The sequence below is a fragment of the Gorilla gorilla genome, chromosome 4 (genome assembly GCF_029281585.2).
Source record: "Gorilla gorilla gorilla isolate KB3781 chromosome 4, NHGRI_mGorGor1-v2.1_pri, whole genome shotgun sequence".
In the NCBI taxonomy this organism is placed as follows: domain Eukaryota; kingdom Metazoa; phylum Chordata; class Mammalia; order Primates; family Hominidae; genus Gorilla; species Gorilla gorilla.
In genome coordinates this window covers 142,167,399-142,190,380 of record NC_073228.2, presented here as the reverse complement: position 1 = coordinate 142,190,380, position 22,982 = coordinate 142,167,399, and the positions used below count along the sequence as shown (strand labels likewise).

General features: G+C 45.0%; 1 protein-coding gene across 8 annotated transcripts in view; it reads left to right on the top strand.

Moving 5' to 3' along the window:
* CDC25C (cell division cycle 25C) overlaps positions 1 to 12,520 on the top strand; it is a 54,597-nt gene extending 42,077 nt beyond the window's left edge. For 4 of the 8 annotated variants that reach the window (XM_019027340.4, XM_019027335.4, XM_019027339.4 and 1 more), the window contains 7 exons: positions 5,972 to 6,118; positions 7,362 to 7,463; positions 8,534 to 8,596; positions 10,829 to 10,927; positions 11,464 to 11,597; positions 11,961 to 12,072; positions 12,252 to 12,520. In XM_019027340.4, coding sequence (XP_018882885.1) covers positions 5,972 to 6,118; positions 7,362 to 7,463; positions 8,534 to 8,596; positions 10,829 to 10,927; positions 11,464 to 11,597; positions 11,961 to 12,072; positions 12,252 to 12,401 — 807 coding nt within the window. In that variant the 3' untranslated portion in view covers positions 12,402 to 12,520. The remainder of the gene's footprint in view (positions 1 to 5,971; positions 6,119 to 7,361; positions 7,464 to 8,533; positions 8,597 to 10,828; positions 10,928 to 11,463; positions 11,598 to 11,960; positions 12,073 to 12,251) is intronic. The other 4 variants (XM_019027337.4, XM_055389130.2, XM_019027336.4 and 1 more) reach the window with 3 other exon arrangements.
* The last annotated feature ends 10,462 nt before the right edge of the window (positions 12,521 to 22,982 follow it).

Here is a 22,982-nt window from a genome sequence, read left to right as displayed (position 1 = left end):
GCTGTGATCATGCCACTGCACTCCAGCCTGGATGAGAGAGTGAGACCCTGTCTCAAGAAAAAAAAAAAAAAAGGTACCATACTAAATGTGGCTGTCTCACTGGCTGCCTTGTTATTCTCACCCAGGGCCATTGCATTTGTTGTTCCTTCATCCTAGAACTTTCTTCCCCAAGGCAATGCATGATTTTCTTCCTCATTTCAGTCTCTATGCATATGTCTTATAAGGACCTTTCCTGACAGACTTCCCAACCCCTGTGTTTTTCTTTTCATCCTTCTTTGTTTTGATATATGCCATTTATCACTATGTGAAAAAGTACAGAGTATATTTACTAGTCTACTTCTTTGTTTCTTTTACTCTTTTGTTCATTGCTATGTCACCTAGTAGGTACTCAAAACGTATCAAGCTTCCAAATGTGAATCTGGAAGTTCTGAAGTCAGAGCAGAGGACTTGACTAAAGATAGAAATTTGGGAATCATTAGCTTAGAGTGAAAATTTAAATTCACAGGTAGAAGAAATTACCTATGGCTAGAGAGAGGAGATAAAAGAGAAAAGGGCCAGGGCCTAGCCCTGATGAATCCAGCATCTATTAGAGGTTTGATAGGTAAGGAGGCCTAACAAAGAAAATTGAGAAGGAGCAGAGGAGAGGGCACAGAGGTAGAAGCATCATAGTTCTTCTAGTGTAGGGGCTGCCTGTACTAGAAATAAAGAACTAGGCCGGGCACAGTGGCTCATGCCTATAATCCTAGCACTTTGGGAGGCCGAGGTGGGCCGATCACTTGAGGTCAGGAGTTCGAGACCAGCGTGGCCAACACGGTGAACCCTGTCTCTACTAAAAATACAAAATTAAAAAATAATAATAATGGCCGGGCGCGGTGGCTCACGCCTGTAATCCCAGCACTTTGGCAGGCCGAGGCAGGCGAATCACGAGGTCAGGAGATCAAGACCATCCTGGCTAACATGGTGAAACCCCGTCTCTACTAAAAATACAAAAAAATTAGCCTGGCGTGGTGGCGGATGCCTGTAGTCCCAGCTACTTGGGAGGCTGAGGCAGAAGAATGGCGTGAACCCGGGAGGCAGAGCTTGCAGTGAGCCGAGATCGTGCCACTGCACTCCACCCTGTGTGACAGAGCGAGACTGTGTCCCAAAAAAAAAAAAAAAAAAAAGTGGCCGGGCGTGGTGGCTCACGCCTGTAATCCCAGCACTTTGGGAGGCTGAGGCGGGCAGATCACGAGGTCAGGAGTTTGAGACCATCCTGGCTAACACGGTGAAACCCCGTCTCTACTAAAAATACAAAAAATTAGCTGTGCGCGGTGGCGGGCGCCTGTAGTCCCAGCTATTCTGGGGGCCGAGGCAGGAGAATGGCGTGAACCCAGGAGGCGGAGCTTGCAGTGAGCCGAGATCGCGCCACTGCACTCCGGCCTGGGTGAAAGAGCGAGACTCTGTCTCAAAAAAAAAAAAAAAAAAAAATTAATAATAATAAAATAAAAATACAAAATTAGCCAGGCATGATGGCGCATGTTTGTGATCCCAGCTACTCAGGAGGCTGAGACAGGAGAATCATTTGAACCTAGCAGGCAGAGGTTGCAGTGAGCTGAGATCGCGCCATTTCGCTCTAGACTGGGCAACACAGCTAGACTCTGTCTCAAAAAAATAAAATATAAATACAAAAATTAGCCGGGGGTGGTGGTGCACGCCTGTAATCCCAACTACTTGAGAGGCTGAGGCAGGGGAATCGCTTGAACTCAGGAGGTAGAGGTTGCAGTGAGCTGAGATCGTGCCACTGCACTCCAGCCTGGGTTCCAGAGGGAGACTCCATCTCAAAAATAAATAAATAAATAAATAAAAATAACTAAAAGAGTAGGAGGTGCCATTAAAGCCATAAAAAATGGAGTAGCTAACTTAACGGAAGCGGACATGAGGTTCAGAAAGATAATGTGGCTAGAGAAGTGACTGTCAGATGCTGCAATATGAAGGCTGTTGATAGCCTTGACAAGAGCAGAAGAGTGGTGCAGACAGAAGCCGGGCTGGCTTATGTGTACTCAAGAGTGTGTAGGCCAGTTTATAAAATAATAATTATTCAGTTCAGTTTATAAAATAATAATTATTTAATTAAGCCTTTTAATAGAATCTGCAGGTTGAATCTAGTAAGTTTTCCTCCCTTCTTTTTGGCTTTCTCAGTGTTTAAAAACTCCCATATTTGGAAACTCTCTAGTGATTCCTTAAAGATTGAAAATGGGTAGATGTTGAATGCTATCTAAGCCAGATGATCCTGGGATCTTCCCACACCAGCTTCTGGGAACTGGGAAACTTCTAACTAGCTAGACAGAACTAAAGTACCATCTTCATTATCTCTCCATGGCCTAGCACTTATATCCTTTGCAATCAGTTGACATTTATTTTCATGTAAGCGTATAGGAAAGAAGTAGCTTGCTCTTTCCTTTTTTTTTTTTTTTTAAGAGAAGACAGGGTCTTGCACTATCACCCAGGCTGGAATGCAGTGGCATGATCACAGCTCACTGCAGCCTCAACCTCCTGGGCTCAATCGATCCTTCCACTTCAGCCTCCCAAGTAGCTGGGACTACAGGTGCACACTACCATATCTGGCTAATTATTGTATTTTTTGTAGAGACAAGGTTTCACCATGTTGCCCAAGCTGGTTTTGAACTACTGGACTCAAGCGATTTGGAATCACCTTGGCCTCTCAAAGTGTTGGGATTACAGGTGTGAGCTACCATGCCCGGCTGCTGAAGTAGCTGTTTCTGTTTGTGAAAGTAGTTTTCTGCTATCCTTTATTTTTGACATCTTGTCCTTGGACTATATGCAGATGTTAATCACCTTAATTATCACTATATTAGCTACCAGAAACCTAAAACATGGAAACAAGAGAATAGAGATTTGAGAAATAGACCTATGCATATATGTAATTGGTTATTCAGCCAAGATACAAAATAATCAAATGGAGAAAGTACAGTCTTTTTAACAAATTGTGCTGGAGCAATTGGAAATCCATACGTTAAAAGATAAAAGTACTTTAACCCATACCCTACATCATATATTAAAATTAACGTAAAATGGATCATAGTTCCAAATCTAAAACCTTAAACCATAAAGCATCTGAAGAAAGGCCTGGCACAGTGGCTCATGCCTGTAATCCCAGCACTTTGGGAGGCCGAGGCTGATGGATCACCTGAGGTCAGGAGTTCGAGATCAGCCTGACCAACATGGTGAAACCCCATCTCTACTAAAAATATGAAAATTAGCTGAGCGGGGCCAGGCGCGGTGGCTCATGCCTGTAATCCCAGCACTTTGGAGGGCCGAGGCAGGCAGATCATGAGGTCAGAAGATCGAGACCATCCTGGCTAAGATGGTGAAACCCCATCTCTACTAAAAATACAAAAAATTAGCTGGGCATGGTGGCGGGTGCCTGTAGTCGCAGCTACTCAGGAGGCTGAGGCAGGAGAATGGCATGAACCCGGGAGGCAGAGCTTGCAGTGCGCCGAGGTCGCGCCACTGCACTCCAGCCTGGGTGACAGAGCAAGACTCTGTCTCAAAAAAAAAAAAAAAAATTAGCTGAGTGGTTGGGCACGGTGGCTCACACTTGTAATCCCAGAACTTTGGGAGGCTGAGGTGGATGGATCACGAGGTCAGGAGTTCGACACCAGCCTGACCAACACGGTGAAACCCCGTCTCTACTAAAAATACAGAAGTTAGCTGGGCATGGTGGCAGGCACCTGTAATCCCAGCTACTCGGGAGGCCGAGGCAGGAGAATCCCTGAAACCTGGGAGGTAGAGGTCGCAATGAGCCGAGATCGTGCCACTGCACTCTAGCCTGGGTGACAGAGCTAGACTCCATCTCAAAAAAAAAAAAAAAAAAAAAAAAAATTAGCCAAGCATGGTGGTCAGCACCTGTAATGCCAGCTACTCCAGAGGCTGAGGCAAGGAGAATCACTTGAACCTGGGAGGCGGAGGTTGCAGTGAGCCGAGATCATGCCACTGCACCCCAGCCTGGACGACAGAGTGAGACTCTGTCTCAAAAAAAAAAAAAAAAAAAAAAAATCCAAAGAAAACGGAGACAATTTTTGTGACCTTGAGTTGGGCAAAAATTTATTAGATACAATGCTTAAAAATGGATACAGACTGGGCGTGGTGGCTCATGCCTGTAAACCCAGCACTTTGGTAGGCCAAGGCGGATGGATCGCTTAAGCCCGGGAGTTCGAGACCAGCCTGGACAACATGGTAAAACCCCCTCTCTATAAAAAATACAGAAATTGGCTGGGCATAGTGATGCGCATCTGTAGTCCCAGTTACTCAGGAGGCTGAGTTGGGAGGATCGCTTGAGCCTGAGAGGCAGAGGTTGCAGTGAGCTAAGATTGTGCCACTGCACTCCAACCAGAGTGACAGCGAGACCCTATCTCAAAAAAAAAAAAAAAAGATAAGTTTCAATTAGCTAATTAATTCCAAACTCTTAGTAATATGGCTCTTAGCATAATTATTATGGTGTGTTCTAGAGAAGCCCCTTTTGAAATCCTCATCTAGCTTTCCCCTGCCTTCCCAGGGGAAAATTGAAGTTATATGAAGTCCTGTCTGTCATGGAGACCAGGCACCCGACTCCTCAGTGCCTCACCATATCTCCTTTCCTACCCTACCTTTGGTTGATCCATTCATGCATCACTGGCTTCGTGGCCTTGACTGTATCTCTTGGCTTCTTCCTTTTGGGCTTTGGCTTCTGCTACTGCCTAATTATTTCTCCATCTTCCAAGTTAGGCTACCAAGAGAGGGAACCTGATTGACCTAGATTATTTTTGCTTATTCTAGACCACTAAATAGATGTGTTCAACCAGCAATATGGTCCAGTCATCAGTGTCTGGGGGGTAGGGTGGATGGGGACATAGGGCGATGTTTGGAAGGAGTCTAAGGGTACGTATAATGTGGACTGTACCATCAGCTGGTACCACAAACAAGAGGTAGGACCATGTGTGTGATAAACAACATAATATCCATAGCTGTCATAAAGCAAAATGTTGTTATTCTTATTTTCTTCTTCCAGAAACCATTGATCATCAAGCTGCCTTCCAGTTATGGCTCTCTTATCGTATAGCCCCCCTCCTAAATCAGTCCATAACAGGTAGTGCGATAAGTGTTTAGAGAAGGAGCTTTTGCCTATTCTCTAGGTGAGAGTTGGAGATCTCAAAGTATGTGGCAACAGAGGATAGAATTGTGGATTAGTTGGAAGGTGTTTTCAGAGGTCATTTGATAGACCCTCAACTCTGAATATAGCACCCAAACCATGCCTTTCAAAAAACAACAGTCTATCTTCTTATACTTTAATCTGTTCCTGTGTAAGCAATTCTCAAGGCTAGTTCTTCATAACGTTTGAGCCACTTTTTTTTCCCTGATGGGTTTCATAGTATCCATCCTATAATGGTCAGCATGCTATTTGATTTTAGTGTGTCCTTTTTTCTTGCATGATGCTTCTTTTGCTATTTTTCTTCTTGGCTTTTCATCTTTAGGTTTGTTGAGGTCCTTAAATCCTGATTGTCAATGTCCTAGGATCCCGGAGACAAAATGGACTTATGTTTTTGTTTTGTTTTTTGTTTTTTTTTTTTTGGTCACATAACTGGAGGGACTGAGCTTGTGTTTGCTTTCTGTTAGAAGAACTGGTGCATCTAAGACAGTCAGCTGCAGAATTTGGTTTGGCTAGTTAAGACGTCCATGGAGATGGAATATCATGCAGTCCAGGTAGAAAGATATTAACGGGCCTATGAAGACAGGTTGCCTACCCAGGGCTTCTCAAACTTGAGAAATCACCTGGGCATCTTGTTAAAATGCAGATTTTAATTCAGTAGTTTTGGGGTGTGGCCTAACATCTGGAAATCTGCATTTCAAAGAAGCTCCCAGGAGATGTTGTTGCTGCAGGTCTGCAGACACACTTGGAGGAGTAAGAACTAGGGGGTTTAATATTCCCAAACAGGTGAGCAGAAGTGGCCTATATCGCTCCCCGTCGATGCCAGAGAACTTGAACAGGCCAAGACTGAAGCAGGTGGAAAAATTCAAGGACAACACAATACCAGATAAAGTTAAAAAAAAGTATTTTTCTGGCCAAGGAAAGCTCAGGAAGGTAAGAACTTTTTAAGATGAAAATCTTGTTCATCTTCTATCTCATGTCTTTGCTTTTCTGGTATGAGGATTGTTTTATTATGCCTTTTTTGTCTTCTTCCTCTTTACTTTTACTTTTTCCTCTTTGTTCTTTCCATCTTTCTGTCTTTTCTACATCCGTATCCACATGTGAAATATATATATATAAAATATTTATATAACATAGATACATAAAGTATATCTATATTGTACTTTTAGAAATGTTGTCATAGGCCGGGTGCAGTGGCTCACGCCTATAATCCTAGCACTTTGGGAGGCCGAGGCGGGCAGATTGCCTGAGCTCAGGAGTTCAAGACCAGACCGGGCAACACGGTGAAACCCTGTCTCTACTAAAATACAAGAAATCAGCTGGGCGTGGCAGCATGTGCCTGTAGTCCCGGCTACTCAGGAGGCTGAGGCAGGAGAATCGCTTGAACCCGGGAGGCGGAGGTTGCAGTGAGCCAAGATTGTGCCACTGCACTCCAGCCTGGGCGACAGAGCAAGACTCCGTCTCAAAAAAAAAAAAAATAAATAAAGAGAAATGTTGTCATCATACCGTCTTCCCAACCCTTTTTCTTAAGATCTGAAAGAATACAAGGGAACTTTGGTATGGATATTTTACTGCTGTTTTACATGCAGTCTGACAGAAACAACATCATATAGCAGGTTGGTTTTGTGGAAAGCAACTTCTGAAAAACTTAGCCTTTGTCCTTTACCCTCCCCAACTTTAAAAAAATTAAATAGATGGGAGGATCACTTAAGGTCAGAAGTTCAAGACCAGCCTGGTCAATATAGCATGACCCCATCTCTAATAAAAAAAATAATAAAAGAAAAAATTAAAATTCTAAATATCTTTGGATATTTTATAAAATCAACTTATTTATTTATTTATTTATTTATTTATTTTCCCCTGAGATGGGGTCTCACTCTGTCACCCAGGCTGGATTGCAGTGGCATGGTCTTGACTCACTGCAGCCTCAATATTTATTTATTATTAAAAATAATAAATAAACAAATGGAGTCTCACTCTGTCTCCCAGACTGGAGTGCAGTGGTGCGATCGTAGCTCACTATAGCCTTGGCCTCCTGGGCTCAAGCGATCCTCCTACCTCAGCCTCCCAAGTAGCTAGGATTACAGATGTGCGCCACCATGGCCCACTCCATCCACTGGTTTTTAAACCTTTAACATGAGGATTGGGTGTGGGGTGGGAATCTTGTCATCTTCAGGGCTTACGTTTAAAGAAGACAGTCTCTCTGTGTGAGATTAATATCACTCAGATGCTGGAGGAAGATTCTAACCAGGGGCACCTGATTGGTGATTTTTCCAAGGTGAGTTTGGCTACACCCATCCTGTATTTCAGTGAGTCATTTTGGATCTGAATCTTCTCTGTTTGCCGAGAATGCCTGGTGTAAATATGCATCCTCACCAAGTACTCTTTGATAACCTGACAGTGCTCTAGTGGTAGATCCAGGCCCTAAGCCTTTCCAGAGAGAAAGTATTTCTTATTCTTCTGGGAAGATCCAGAACAGATGGGAAAGTATGAGACTTTTTACCTTTTTTCTGTTTAAAAACATATTTTAAAATTATGTAAATAATACTTGGTTGTTACAGAAAAAGTAGAAAATGAAGAAATTTATCCCAAACTTTATTAACCAGGGTAATATTGCTTAGTATATACTCTTTTTTTCCCCCTACTGTCTGTGTAATTGCAGAAGGTACATATTCTTACAGATTTTTTTCTGTTTTCACAAACACATATACAAATACAGTTTTTGCTTTTCTACAAAAACAGTTTATATTGTTTTGTTATCTGTTGTTTTTCCTCTCATTTAATAATTATATCAGGGGCATCTTTTTCATATTAATAAGCAGTTATGCTTCATTCTTTCTTTTTTTAAGATTCAAGGTCTTGATCTGTTGCCCAGGCTGGAGTACATTGGCATGATCATAGCTCACTTCAGCCTCGAGCTCCTGGCCTCAAGAAATCCTCTCTCTCCTTGGCTTCTCAAAGCACTGAGGTGACAGGCATGAGCCACCATGCCCAGCCCATTTCATTTTAATAGCTCCATATTATTTCTTTTTTTTTTTTTGGCTGCTCATAATTTCTTCATAAATCCCTTCTTGTAAGATATTTAGTTTTACAATTTTTTCTTATGAATGATACCAAGATGAATATATTTGTAGAGAAATCTAAAACTTCGTACACATCCTTGATTTGTTCTTTAGGATCAGTTCTTAGAAATGGACTTGATGTATATGCACTTTATAGAGACACTGATTTTTTTAAAGGCCTCTGGGGTTTTAAGGGTCACTTGGAAAGAAGGACAAAATAAGGGTCTTTGATCTCAAACTTGGGTGTGGAATACTTGCTGTTATTTCAGCTCTTGTGTATTTCTAGGTATGTGCACTGCCAACCGTGTCAGGGAAACACCAAGATCTGAAGTATGTCAACCCAGAAACAGTAAGCAGATTTCTGGAGATGGTAACTGGTTACATAAGCTACCATCTGGTCTCTTCTGTCCCTAAAATCCCCATTTCCATTTGTGTTTCTTTCACTGTGTTCACTCACATAGGCTCCTTATTCAACTGAAGTTATATTGAAGGACTCATTTTTTCCCCATTCTTCTCTCTCCTTCGTTTTTAGTTAAACAAATGATACATAGTTTTTGTAAAAGGGAAAAAGGGAGAGGTCAGGCATGGTGGCTCACGCCTGAAATCCTAGCATTTTGGGAGGCTGAGGCAGGCAGATCTCAGGCACTTGAGGCAGGGAGTTCAAGACCACCCTGGCCAACATGGCGAAACCCCATCTCTAATAAAAATACAAAAAAATTAACCAGGCGTGGTAGTGTGTGCCTATAATCCCAGCTACTTGGGAGGCTGAAGCACAAGAATTGCTTGAACCCCAGTTGGGGAGGTTGCAGTGAGTAGAGATCGTGCCACTGTACTCCAGCCTGGGCGACACAGCGAGACTGTCTCAAAAAATAATAATTACTTAAGAAAAAAGGGAGAAAGAAAGGAAAATAAAAAATCACACACAAAAAATGGTCTCAATTAAGGTCTCAATTAGGGTGACCATGCACCCTCGTTTACATTTTACAATCCCATTTTCATCTATTAGTGAGGGTAATTATTAATAGTGTTTGCTTTCATTCTCAAAAGTCTCCCAGTTTGTACAAAAATTATTTGGTCACCATACCCACAATCTCATCACCAGAGATAACCACTAGTCATATTTTCCTATGGCCTTCCAGATTTTATTTTATTTTTAGACATGGAGTTTTGCTCTTGTTGCCCAGGCTGGAGTGCAATGGCACAATCTCGGCTTGCTGCAACCTCTGCCTCCCGGAGGTCATTCTCCTGCCTCAGCCTCCCAAGTAGCTGGGATTACAGGTGCCAGCCATCACACCGACTAATTTTTGTATTTTTAGTAGAGATGGGGTTTTACTATGTTGGTCAGGCTGGTTTCAAACTCCTGTCCTCTGGTGATCCACCCTCCTCAGCCTCCCAAAGTGCTGGGATTACAGGTGTGAGCCACTGCACCCAGCCCCAGATTTTATTCTAGCATATGTTTTATAGAAATGGGATCGTGGGCCTAGCACAGCTCACACCTGTAATCCCAGCACTTTGGGAGGCCGAGGCAGGCGAATCACCTGAGGTTGGGAGTTCGAGACGAGTCTGACCAACATGGAGAAACCCCTTCTCTACTAAAAATATAAAATTAGCTGGGTGTGGTAGCACATGCCTGTAATCCCAGCTACTTGGGAGGCTGAGGCAGGAGAATTGCTTGAACCTGGGAGGCAGAGGTTGCAGTGAGCCAAGATGGCACCATTGTACTCCAGCCTGGGCAACAAGAGCGAAATTCCATCTCAAAAAACAAAAAAAAAGGATCATGATGAACGTATAGTATTGCAATTTGCTTAGTAAGACATTATAGACATCTTTCTATATCAATAAGGTATCTATATTATCATTTTAATGGCTATATAATGCCGCTCTATTCTACTGACATGTACAATTTATTTTACCAAACCCCTATTATTGAATATTGAAGTTATTTCTAATATATTGATAATATAAAACAATGCTGAGATGAATATAATTGTGCCTACATCTTTGTGTACTTTTCCTGTTTACTTAAGATGTTAGAAATTGCTGAGTCAAAGTGTGATTACATTTATTTGTATATGTATTTACAAAGTTCCCTTCAGAAAGGCTGAACCAATTTGCACTCCTACAAGTAGCTTCAGTTTCTTCCTTCCTTTAGGTATCAACCTTTCCCTTCCATATCCTTTCCTGAAAGACTTACTTTCTTCCTTTTTGATGGTGGGTAGGGAACCATTTTGCATTTCTTCCTGCAATTTCAAGCTCTCTAGCTGCTGCCTCTGCCACTGCAGAAGTCCTTGGGCATCTCCTGAGTCCAGCCATGCCTATCCCCAGATGGGTAGCCTGAATATGGTTTTCCTTGGTATCTTGTCAATTCCAGCTATTTTGGTTCTCTAAAAGGGCCACTTCCTGTTTCATTCTCTTTTGTGGAGTGGGGCTGAATCATTGCCACATATCAAATATGGGGTGACTTTGGAGGCTGGACATACAGTGGACAGAACAGGAGTATGCTTGTAAGGAACTGTGTCATTGACCCTTCTCTCCCTCAGAGTGGCAGTGAGCAGAATATTCAGTCATTGTTTCTGTCCAGGTGGCTGCCTTACTGTCGGGGAAGTTCCAGGGTCTGATTGAGAAGTTTTATGTCATTGATTGTCGCTATCCATATGAGTATCTGGGAGGACACATCCAGGTGAGACGACATTGTGGCCATTAGTAGGGGAGGGCTGGAGGTAACTCTTTATTGAGAAGAGTCTGTGGACAAAGGGGCCGATGAACTCTAGAGTCAGGACAAGATTACATATTTGAAGCACCTCAAGGCTGAGGTCCTCATTGTTTTAATTGTGTATACCTTAAGCAGCTTACTTTCCCTTTCCCTCCTAGATCTATCTCCCTCTTTTCTGTAGGAGCCAAGGGGTCCTACCTAGAAATAAAAACATTAATCCAAGGACTGAAGCACTTTGCAAACACTTACTATTCATGAACATTCCTCGCAGTGATCCCTATACTTCCAGTGGTTCAGGTCTATGAACATTTATTGACCATCTACAAGCTCTATGCCAGGCGTTCAGGGTATATACAGAGATATACTTAGACCCCTGCCTAAAGGTGCTTATAGTCCAGCTTTTCTGGTCCACATTATCCCAGGTTGGCGTCTCAGTCATTTCTAAGTATTGGCACTGTCTATAAGCCCCTGAGGAAATACTTACTAAAATTCTTCTTCTACAGGGAGCCTTAAACTTATATAGTCAGGAAGAACTGTTTAACTTCTTTCTGAAGAAGCCCATCGTCCCTTTGGACACCCAGAAGAGAATAATCATCGTGTTCCACTGTGAATTCTCCTCAGAGAGGGGCCCCCGAATGTGAGTGTCTAAATGGGGTCTGGCGGGTGATGGAAATGGATTTTGAGTTGGACTTCCCACACCAGTTCAGACAGAGACTGACTGGATTCTACAGTTTGAAGAATGTTAGGGAGGTTGAAGGAAGACGTTTCTAAAATTAAAAAGTTTGAAACAATAAAGGAAAAGGGATTGAGAATGAGGCTGCAGTGGAGGAAAGGAGGAAGGGTGGTACTACTTGGACCTTTTTTTGCAAACACAGGGAGATTGGAAGGTCCTTTTTGAGGTTTGCAATAGTCTACTCCTCTCCCCGCTCCCCAGTGAATGGCCCCTGGGATCCTGACCTTGTTTCTTTCCACCCCACCCATCTCTGGGTTCTCTCTAAAGGTGCCGCTGTCTGCGTGAAGAGGACAGGTCTCTGAACCAGTATCCTGCATTGTACTACCCAGAGCTATATATCCTTAAAGGCGGCTACAGAGACTTCTTTCCAGAATATATGGTAAAGGGTGGGGCATGCGGGGAGCCAAACTTTAACACGCAACTCCCAGGGCCTGCAAAGCCTTCAGAGAAGAAACTGCTGCTCCTCCTTAGCCACTGCCAGCAGCAGCATCTCTATTATCCCTCATAGGTAGAGTTCAGGAGTCTAGAGAATCCCTTACTCTGTTCCTTACCTTTCAGGAACTGTGTGAACCACAGAGCTACTGCCCTATGCATCATCAGGACCACAAGACTGAGTTGCTGAGGTGTCGAAGCCAGAGCAAAGTGCAGGAAGGGGAGCGGCAGCTGCGGGAGCAGATTGCCCTTCTGGTGAAGGACATGAGCCCATGATAACATTCCAGCCACTGGCTGCTAACGAGTCACCAAAAGACACTGCAGAAACCCTGAGCAGAAAGAGGCCTTCTGGATGGCCAAACCCAAGATTATTAAAAGATGTCTCTGCAAACCAACAGGCTACCAACTTGTATCCAGGCCTGGGAATGGATTAGGTTTCAGCAGAGCTGAAAGCTGGTGGCAGAGTCCTGGAGCTGGCTCTATAAGGCAGCCTTGAGTTGCATAGAGATTTGTATTGGTTCAGGGAACTCTGGCATTCCTTTTCCCAACTCCTCATGTCTTCTCACAAGCCAGCCAACTCTTTCTCTCTGGGCTTCTGGCTATGCAAGAGCATTGTCTACCTTCTTTCTTTGTATTTTCCTTCTTTGTTTCCCCCTCTTTCTTTTTTAAAAATGGAAAAATAAACACTACAGAATGAGAGGTGTGATTGTGAGCCTAGCCTGCTCCTAGAAGATCTGTCTACAGAGGAGATCACCAAGTTAGACTACTTCAGACATACTATCTTTATTCATAGCTGAGGCCAACATGCTTTTCTCTAAACCAGTAATTCTTAGGCCATGGCTCACACCTGTAATCCTGGCACTTTGGGAGGCCAAGGCAGGTGGATCACTTCAGGTCAGGAGTTCGAGGCCAACATGGTGAGACCCCATCTCTACTAAAAATACAAAAATTAGCCAGGCATGGTGTCGTGTGCCTGTAGTCCCAGCTACTCAGGAAGCTGATGCAGGAGAATCGCTTGAACTCAGGAGGTGAAGGTTGCAGTGAGATCGTGCCACTGCACTCCAGCCTGGGCAACAGAGAGAGACTCTGTCTCAAAAAACAAAAACCAAACAACCAGTAATTCTCAAAGTTTGGACCCTAGATCATCAACATCATCTGAACTTGTTTGAAATACAGATGTTCAGGCCTCACCCCAGACCTCTTAAATCAGAACTTCTGAGGTTAGGGCTCAGAAATCTGGGTTTTAAAAATCTCCCTTTTCAGTTAATTCTAATACATGGTAAGGCTTAAGAACCAGTGCTCAGTAATCCCAGCACTTTGGGAGGCCAAGGCAGGCAGATCACTTGACGTCAGAAGTTCGAGACCAGCCTGACCAACATGGTGAAACCCCATCTCTACTAAAAAAAAATACAAAAATTAGCCAGGCATGGTGGCACACACCTGTAATCCCAGCTACTAGGGTGGCTGAGGCAGGAGAATTGCATGAACTCAGGAGGTGGAGGTTGCAGTGAGCCAAAATCCACTGCACTCTAGCCTGGGCAACAGAGTCAGACTCCATCTCAAAAAAAAATGAACCAATGCTCTGGAATTAAGGTAAGCCTTTCAAACAGTTTTCTTCAGCAATGTCCTAGGCTTTCCTTTCCTAGATCATTCCATGGTATGCGTTACTAAAAGTGCACCACAGACTCAGCAGCATGTGGTATCTAGACATTGTCTAAGGCAAATGACAGATCTCAGCTGGGCTCAAAGATTCCCTCTTGGCAGTGGCTCACACCTGTAATCCCAGCACTTTGGGAGGCTGAGGCTGGCGGAACACCTGAGGTCAGGAGTTCAAGACCACCCTGGCTAACATGGCAAAACCCTGTCTCTACTAAAAATACAAAAATTAGCCAGGCATCGTGGTGGCTACCTGTAATCCCAGCTATTCGGGAGACTGAGGCAGGATAATCACTTCAACTTGGGAGGCGGATGTTGCAGTGAACAAGATTGTGCCGCTGCACTCCAGCCTGGGTGGCAAAGCGAGACTCCATCTCAAAAAGAAAAAAGAAGTTCCCTATCTATAGCCTCGGGGGTTTTGACTTTTAAGTCTTTTCTCCACTCCATTTCACGTCTCACAAAGACAAGTTTTAGGATTTAGGATGGTTGGAAGTAGAGATTTGTGATATATGAAGATAGGAATAAAACAAAGCAAGATCCATTAGACTTCAGGAAGATTTTTAAACTGTACTCTTCAGCAGTATGCCAGGGTTTCCTTTCTTGGAGCTTTTTAATATGAATAGGCCTTTATCTGTAGTAAGGTGTGGCACTACTTGGTCTTGGGTGGCAGTAGAATTGACTGAACATTGTCATTCTCTGGTATTAACCTAGTAGGACTGATAGCCCAGGACGGAACAGGATGAAGCCCTCTACAGCCTAGGCTGAGACAGAACAGAGACAAATATACCCTCTTCCCAGGCTCTGGAACAGAGACACTTTTTTAAAGTGAGTGGGAGGGAAGGGGGGTTGTAGCCATAGGGCGGCCCATGCACGTGCCTGAGTTGTTGGACTGGCTTTCAGTTTTTTTATTTGACAAGGTTTGCACATGCTCTTGCCCTAGAGTGTCACATGCATGCTTCACAGCAGAGGGCACTGCTGTTTTCTCCAAGCCATCCTGCTGAAGTCTGTAGCTTCCATTCCTAGCTACTGCCTGTCTGTCAAAAAGGAAGCTGCCTCTGTGGCCTTCTCCCTAATCCCTTGAACTCAAAGCCCAGAAGGTCTAGGGGAAAGAGAAAAGCTGCTGCTACGTTAGGTGGAGATGGCCAAAGGAAAGATGCTGCTCCCTGCCCCACCGACACACGTGCCCCTATAGGAATTCCTAGTAGCCAGAAAAGAAAACTGCTTGAAGCACCTCTTCGAAGTGTGAGGAGAGGTCCTTAACTCACTGCCTACCCTAGTGGGTCATTTCCATTTCCTGATAATTCTCCCCAGAAGGGTAGAACCAAGTCCCAACATAGATAGAGATTGATGTACATGTGCCCACTAGTCAGTAGTCTTAAGTGGAAAATCTGAGTTGCAAAACAAAACACTAAGGCTTAATTGTATTTTCACCAAAGTCAACATTTTTTGGTATTTTTTATTTTATTTTATTTTATTTGAGACAGAGTCTTGCTCTGTCACCAGGCTGAAGTGCAGTGGCGCGATCTCAGCTCACTGCAACCTCCACCTCCCGGGTTCAAGCGATTCTCCTTCCTCAGCCTCCTGAGTAGCTGGGATTACAGGCATGCACCACCACGCCTGGCTAATTTTTGTATTTTTAGTAGAGACGGGGTTTCACCATGTTGGTCAGGCTAGTCTCGAACTCCTGACCTCGTGATCCACCCGCATCGGCCTCCCAAAGTGCTGCGATTACAGGCGTGAGCCACCACGCCTGGCCTAATATAAGCCCACTGATTTCTTGTAATATCCTCTCATTGTATAGGGACTATATGATTTGATTCATGTTATTTTCAGGAATAACAATAGTAGCTAACATTTTTCAGGTGCTTACTGTATACAAGACTATCTCTAAACTCATATATATATATACACACTAATTTTCACAAGCCTGTGAAAGAGGTATTCATTATTATGTGCATTTCTTTATGAAGATAAAGAAATTGAGGAACAGAGGGATTAACTCTTTTTTATTTTATTTTATTTTTTTTTGAGACAGGGTCTCACTTGTTGCCCAGGCTGGAGTGCAGTGGTACGATCTCAGCTCACTGAAACTTCCACCTCCTAGGCTCAAGCAATCCTCTCACCTCAGCTTCCCAAGTAGCTGGGACTACAGGCATCTGCCACCACACCTGGATAATTTTTGTATTTTTTTTTGTTTTCTTTTCTTTTTTTTTTTGAGACGGAGTCTCGCTCTGTCGCCCAGGCTGGAGTGCAGTGGCGTGAACTCGGCTCACTGTAAGCTCCGCCTCCTGGGTTCACGCCATTCTCCTGCCTCAGCCTCCTGAGTAGCTGGGACTACAGGCACCCACCACCATGCCCGGCTAATTTTTTTTTGTATTTTTTAGTAAAGACGGGGTTTCACCATGTTAGCCAGGATGGTCTCGATCTCCTGACCTCGTGATCCGCCCACCTCGGCCTCCCAAAGTGCTGGGATTACAGGCGTGAGCCACCGCGCCCGGCCTGTATTTTTTTTTCTAGTTCGAATTTTTTTTTTTTTTTTTTTTTTTTGAGACACAGTCTCGCTCTGTTAACAACCTGGAGTGTAGTGGCGCGATCTCGGCTCACTGCAACCTCTGCCTCCCAGGTTCAAGCGATTCTCCTGCCTCAGCCTCCTGAGTAGCTGGGACTACTGGTGTGTGCCACCATGCCCGGCTAATTTTTTGTATCTTTAGTAGAGAAGGGGTTTCACCATGTTGGCCAGGCTGGTCTCGAACTCCTGGCCTCATGATCCATCGGCCTCAGCCTCCCAAAGTGCTGGGATTACAGGTGTGAGCCACCTCACCCAGCCCTCTCCCTTCTAACTTTCATGGAGGCAATCTGAGCTCTAGTCTTCAATTGGAGCCTCCCAAAGTGCCGAGATTACAGGCGTGAGCCACTGCACCTAGTCAAGTAATAAGACCACAAAGCTAATTAATGGTGGAGTAGGGATTTGACCCAAGACAGTATGGCTCCAGAGCCTGTCCACTTCATGGATTTTGCTGTTACCAAACCTTCATCAAAGAACAGTGTGCCTGGCCAGGTGCAGTGACTCACATCTGTAATCCTAGCACTTTAAGAGGCCAAAGTGGGAGGATCCCTTGAGACCAGGAGTTTAAGACCAGCCTGGGCAACATAGCAAGACCCCATCTCTATAGAATAAAAATCAACTTAGCTGGGCATGGTGGTGCACACTTGTAGTCATAGCTACTGGGGAGGGTCAGGCAGGAGGATGGCTTCAGCCCAGGAGGTTGAGGTTGCATTGAACTATGATCCATCCACTATACTCTAGCCTGGATGACAGCAAGACCCTGTCTAAAAAAAAAAAAACCACTGTGCCTTTCCAGAGTTGGCCCTGTATTGGGTGTTAAATCTATAAGAGCCTCAATGGTAAGCTCTTGAGAATTTAGTGCCATAAGGGTTGTTTTGGCTTGAGAGATAAGGATATGAGCAGGCACTAAAACCCCAGCCCAGAGACCTCAGTATGAGGCTATGTAGGGGGTGTGCTCGGCATTGGTGTCCTTGCACTAGTATTTATTCATCAGGAGGTAAAGAAATATTGAACAGAAATCTTTTGAGCTAAAAACTGCTTCTCGAGGCTGGGCGCTGTGGCTCATGCCTATAATCCCAACACTTTGGGAGCCTGAGGAGGGCAGATCACCTGAGGTCAAGAGTTTGAGAGGAGCCTGGCCAATGTGGTGAAACCCCATCTCTACTAAAAATACAAACAGGCCAGGCGTGATGGCTCACACCTGTAATCCCAGCACTTTGGGAGGTCAAGGTGGGCAGATCACGAGGTCAGGAGATCGAGACCATCCTGGCCAACATGGTGAAACCCCGTCTTTATTAAAAATACCCAGCTACTCGGGAGGCTGAGGCAGGAGAATTGCTTGAACCTAGGAAGTGGAGGTTGCAGTGAGCCAAGATTGGGCCACTGCACTCCAGCCTGGTGACGGAGACTCTGTCTCAAAAAAAAAAAAAAAATTAGCCAGGAGTGGTGGCAGGCATCTGTAATTCCAGCTACCAGGAGGCTGAGGCAGGAGAATCACTTGAACCTGGGAGGTGGAGGTTGCAGTGAGCTAAGATCACACCATTGCACTCCAGCCTGGGTGACAACAGCGAGAGACTATCAAACAAACAAAAAACCTGCTTCTTGGGCTAGGTGCAGTGGCTTAAGCCTATAATCCCAGTAGTTTGGGAGGCTGAGGTGGGAGGATTGCTTGAGTCCAGGAGTTTGAGACCAGCCTGGGCAATATAGTCAGACCTCTGTCTCCACAGAAAATTTAAGAATTAGCCAGGTGCAGTGGTGCATGTCTGTAGTCCCAGCTACTCAGGAGGCTGAGGTGGGAGGACTGCTTGAACCCGGGAGGTGGAGGTTGCAGTGAGCTGAGATTGCACCACTGCACTCCAACCTAAGTGACAGAGGGAGACTCTGTCTCAAAAAATATACATAAAATTTTTTTTTGCAATTGCTTCTTGTCAATCTCAGCCCAGGACCTGGGTGACCTCTGCCATAGAGAAGGGAATGTATTAAGCCATTCTTCCTTTGCTATAAATACCCTGTAATCCTAACACTGGGAAACTGAGGCTGGAGGATCACTTGAGCCTAGGAGTTTGAGACCATCTGGGCAACATGGTGAAACCCTGTCTTTACGAAGAATTTTTTTTTTTTTAAGATGGAGTTTCGCCAGGTGCGGTGGCTCACGCCTGTAATCCCAGCACTTTGGGAGGCCAAGGCGGGCGGCTTACCTGAGGTCAGGAGTTCGAGACCAGCCTGACCAATATGATGAAACCCCATCTCTACTAAAAATACAAAAATTAGCCGGGCTTGGTGGCGGGTGCCTGTAATCCCAGCTACCTGGGAGGCTGAGACAGGAGAATCACTTGAACCTGAGAGCTGGGAGGCGGAGGTTGCAGTGAGCCGAGATCGTGCCATTGCACTCCAGCCTGGGCAACAAGAGTGAAACTCCGTCTCAGAAAAAAAAAAAAAAAATGGAGTTTTGCTCTTGTTGCCCAGGCTGGAGTGCAATGGCACAATCTTGGCTTACTGCAACCTCCGCCTCCCGGGTTCAAGTGATTCTCCTGTCTCAGCCTCCCAAGTAGCTGGGATTACAGGCACCTGCCACCATGCCTGGCTAATTTTTTTGTATTTTTAATAGAGACAGGGTTTCACCACGTTGGTCAAGCTAGCCCCAAACTCCTGACCTCAGGTGATCCACCTGCCTTGGCTTCTCAAAGTGCTGGGATTACAGGCATGAGCCACTGCGTCTGGCCTTCTACGAATAATTTTTAAAAATTAGCCAGGTGTGGTGGTGTGCACCTGTAGTCCCACCTACTTGAGAGGCTGAAGTGGGAGGATCACTAGAGCATGTGAAGTTGAGGCTGTGGTGAGCCATGATTGCACCACTGTGCTCCAGCCTGGGCAGTAGAGTGAGACCCTGTCTCAAAAAAAAAAAAAAAAAAAAAGGGAAGAAAGAAAAAGAAAAAAAATACCTGAGACTGGGTAATTTTTTTTTTTTTTTTGAGACAGAGTCTTGCTCTGTCGCCCCGGCTGGAGTGCAGTGGCATGATCTCGGCTCACTGCAAGCTCTGCCTCCTGGGTTCACGCCATTCTCCTGCCTCAGCCTCCCGAGTAGCTGGGACTACAGGTGCCCGCCACCACGTCAGGCTAATTTTTTTTTTTCATTTTTAGTAGAGATGGGGTTTCACCGTGTTAGCCAGGATGGTCTCGATCTCCTGACCTCATGATCCGCCCGTCTCGGCCTCCCAAAGTGCTGGGATTACAGGCGTGAGCCACCGCGCCTGGCTTTTTTTTTTTTTTTTTTTTTTGGAGACAGGGTCTCACTCTGTCACCCAGGCTATAGTGTGGTGGCATGATCTTGGCTCACTGCAACCTCTGCCTTAGCCTCCCAAGTAGCTGGGACTACAGGCCCACACCACCATGCCTGGCTGACCACCATGCTTGCCTGGGAGACTGAGCAATTTATAAGGAAAAGAAGCTTAATTAGCTCATGATTCTGCAGGCTTTATGGGAAGCATGGTGTTGGCATCTGCTCAGCTCCTGGGTAGGCCTCTGGAAGCTTACAATCATGTCAGAAGGTGAAGGAGAAGCAGACATGTCACACATCCAGAGCAGGAGCAAGAGAGGGAGGGAGTTATGGGAGGAGGTGTCACACACTTTTAAATGACTGGATCTCTTGTGAACTCAGTGACAGCTCACTTATCCCCAAGAGAATGGCCCAAGCCATTCATGAAGGATCCACCCCCATGATCCAGACACCTCCACCAGGCCCCACCTCCAACATTAGGGATTACATTTCATCATGAGATTTGGGTGGGGACAAATATACAAACTATATTAAGGAGGAATATTTCCCTTTCTTTATCAGGAGTATAAAGTAGGAGGCATGGGGGATTCTCTCCCAGTTCTGTTCAGGCATAGGTTAAGGAAACACCAATTCCTTTAAACATATGCATCTGGAGTTGTCAATTCTGAGTATCACAGTTATTAAAATATGACACAGTCCCTGCCCTCAAGAAATTGACAAGGTAGAAAAATAAAAAATGGCTCTTTTTGTTTCCATCCCTACAAGCACTCTGGTCTAGTAGTATATTCAGCAAAAGGAGCAAAAAGTGTCACTTCCAGCTCCAAATTAGCAGGTCGGGTGGTGGGGTCTGGCCAAGTTCACACACAGAATAATTAACTCCTGCATGCTACCTGGGATGATATTTATTCGATGCTTGCTATATGCCAGGTATAATGCTACACCTTTTTTTTTTTTTTTTTTTTTTGAGTCGGAGTCTCGCTCTACTGCCCAGGCTGGAGTGCAATAGCCTGATCTTGGCTCACTGCAACCTCCGCCTCCTGGGTTCAAGCAATTCTCCTGCCCCACTGAGCCTCCCGAGTAGCTGGGAATACAGGCGTGTGCCACCATGCCCGGCTAATCTTTGTATTTTTAGTAGAGATGGGGTTTCATCATATTGGCCAGGCTGGTCTCGAACTCCTGACCTCGTAATCTGCCCACCTTGGCCTCCCAAAATGCTGGGATTACAGGCGTGAGCCACCGCGCCCAGCCTACACCTTCATTTAAATACTATACTCATTTAATCCTCACAATGTGAAATAGATACTATTATCCTTAATTTTACAGGTGAAGAAATGGAAGCACAGAAAAATTAAGTGACTTGCCCAAGGTCATCCAGCTAGTGTCGGCATTTGAATCTAGGCAGTCTGTAAAGCTTGTGGTCTTAACTATTTATTATTCTGCTAACATCCTGGCTTAGGATAGCAGCAGGAATTAAAGCTCAATGGAGAGAGAGAGGACTTGAGAGAAGGTAGAATCCATGTAATCTGACCATAAGAGGAGAAAATTGAGATTACAAGTGAAAGTGGAATAAGATACAGGGTCTTTGGGCATTTGAGTTGCAATCAGTGGATTGTAACACCCTCCCCGAGCAGGATTTGTGACTTAATCATTTTGCACCTAGCATAAAGCTGGGCTCATAATCATTCTCAAAACACATTATTGAATTGAATGATGGCTGAGTAACACCATCTCTGTAGAAAGGACTGGCTTATTTGTCATTGTCCACAAGGGGCAATTCTGCTTATCTAGCAGGTGTTGGCAGTCACAGAGGACATGGTTGGTGGAGAGGGTGTGCTGGAGGGCTGTCAATATTAGTCTTGGAGTCATATTTATTTGCAGAGCTTCTCCGATCCTCTTTAAAGGCCCAATGATATCAGGCTCTCCACCCCTGTACCCAGACAGAAATATGCACCAGGCACTTTATTTTCTCTCATGAAAAGGCTGGCCTGTTACGGGTGGGATTGGTCATTGCTCCCAGCCCATCAGCTTGATACTGCATTCTTGGTCTATTCTGTGGGGACAGCCCTGGAATAGACACTGAGTATCTATCAGAGTAGGCACCCTGAGCAAACTTCCTTTCCCAAACCCTCTTCCTGCCCATAACATGATTTGGCTTGGGCTGGAGGAGGGAGAGGGCAGAGGAGACACCCCTTGACCACCTCACATCTTTGTTGGTTCATGGGTCTCAGCCCTTTCCTATCATCCCAAACAGCCTGAAATTGTTACATTTTGCTTTATAAATTCCTTTCTTAAGTATTGTCAGTTTCAAAACAAAAAACAAAAAAAAAACCCCAAAAAACGATTGTCTGCCTGTAATAGCAGGTGTGAGAGAAAATGAGGTGCCTGGAGCGTATTTCTCTCTGGCAATGGGGTAGAGGGCCTGACATCATGGGGCCTTTAATGGTAGCCCCCCAGCTTCATGTTCCCTAACCTTTCTGGAGAGGAGGGCTTGGGAAAGGCACATGGAGATAGGGTGGAGCTGGGGGAAAACAGGCCTTGTACAAAAGCTGAGTAGCCAGATGTTCACTTTTACAGCTCTTCTGTAAAACTGGCAGGGCAGATATAGATTAAAACGAAGGACAAACTCCATTTAAAGTGCATTACAGCTCAGGAACCAGCACCCCCTGGGCAGGAGAAGGGAGGGAAGGGCACAGAGGCCACATCAGTCTCCTTCCTTATCTAGGGCCACATGTCTCTCTCCTAGCTTTGCCAAGGGTGATTTACACCCCCAGCTGGAATGACTCTCTTTCTGGGCTGATTACATCGGCAAATGCCCCCCAGAGGCCACAGCAGGATGGCCATATTCAGAAGCAGCAGCCAATAAATCTCAGAGGTTTATATTGCGATTCTCAGTACTCCCTGCTGGCCCTCTGCCAGGCTGGCTGTGGAAGTAAGGAGGGGGTCAAGTCAGAGGGTTAGGGGATGAAACCCTCCACTTCCTTTCATCACCCTCTTCTCCTTCTCTCTTTCTATGCGCTGCTTAGTTCTCATTCTTCCAAGCCATTCTGCTTCTGGCTTTATCCTGGGATCTTATGGGAATCAGGCCCAGGCCCAATAAATACCCTTATCCTTATGGGTAGACGTCCTGTGTTCTGGGCACAGGTGTTTCTACCTAGTTGTTTAATCCTGATAGAGTAGCTTGCTCTCTGAAACTCTCATCATGTGAAAAGGATGGGCTCCTAAATGGTCTCTCCAGGCACCTTCCTCAGTGAGCTTTGGTCCAAGGAAATCTCTGCTATTTAGGGGAGAGTTTAATCTTCCATCTTCCCTCATGACACCATCGGGGCTGAATTTTGGAATCTAATGCCCCAGGTCTGCT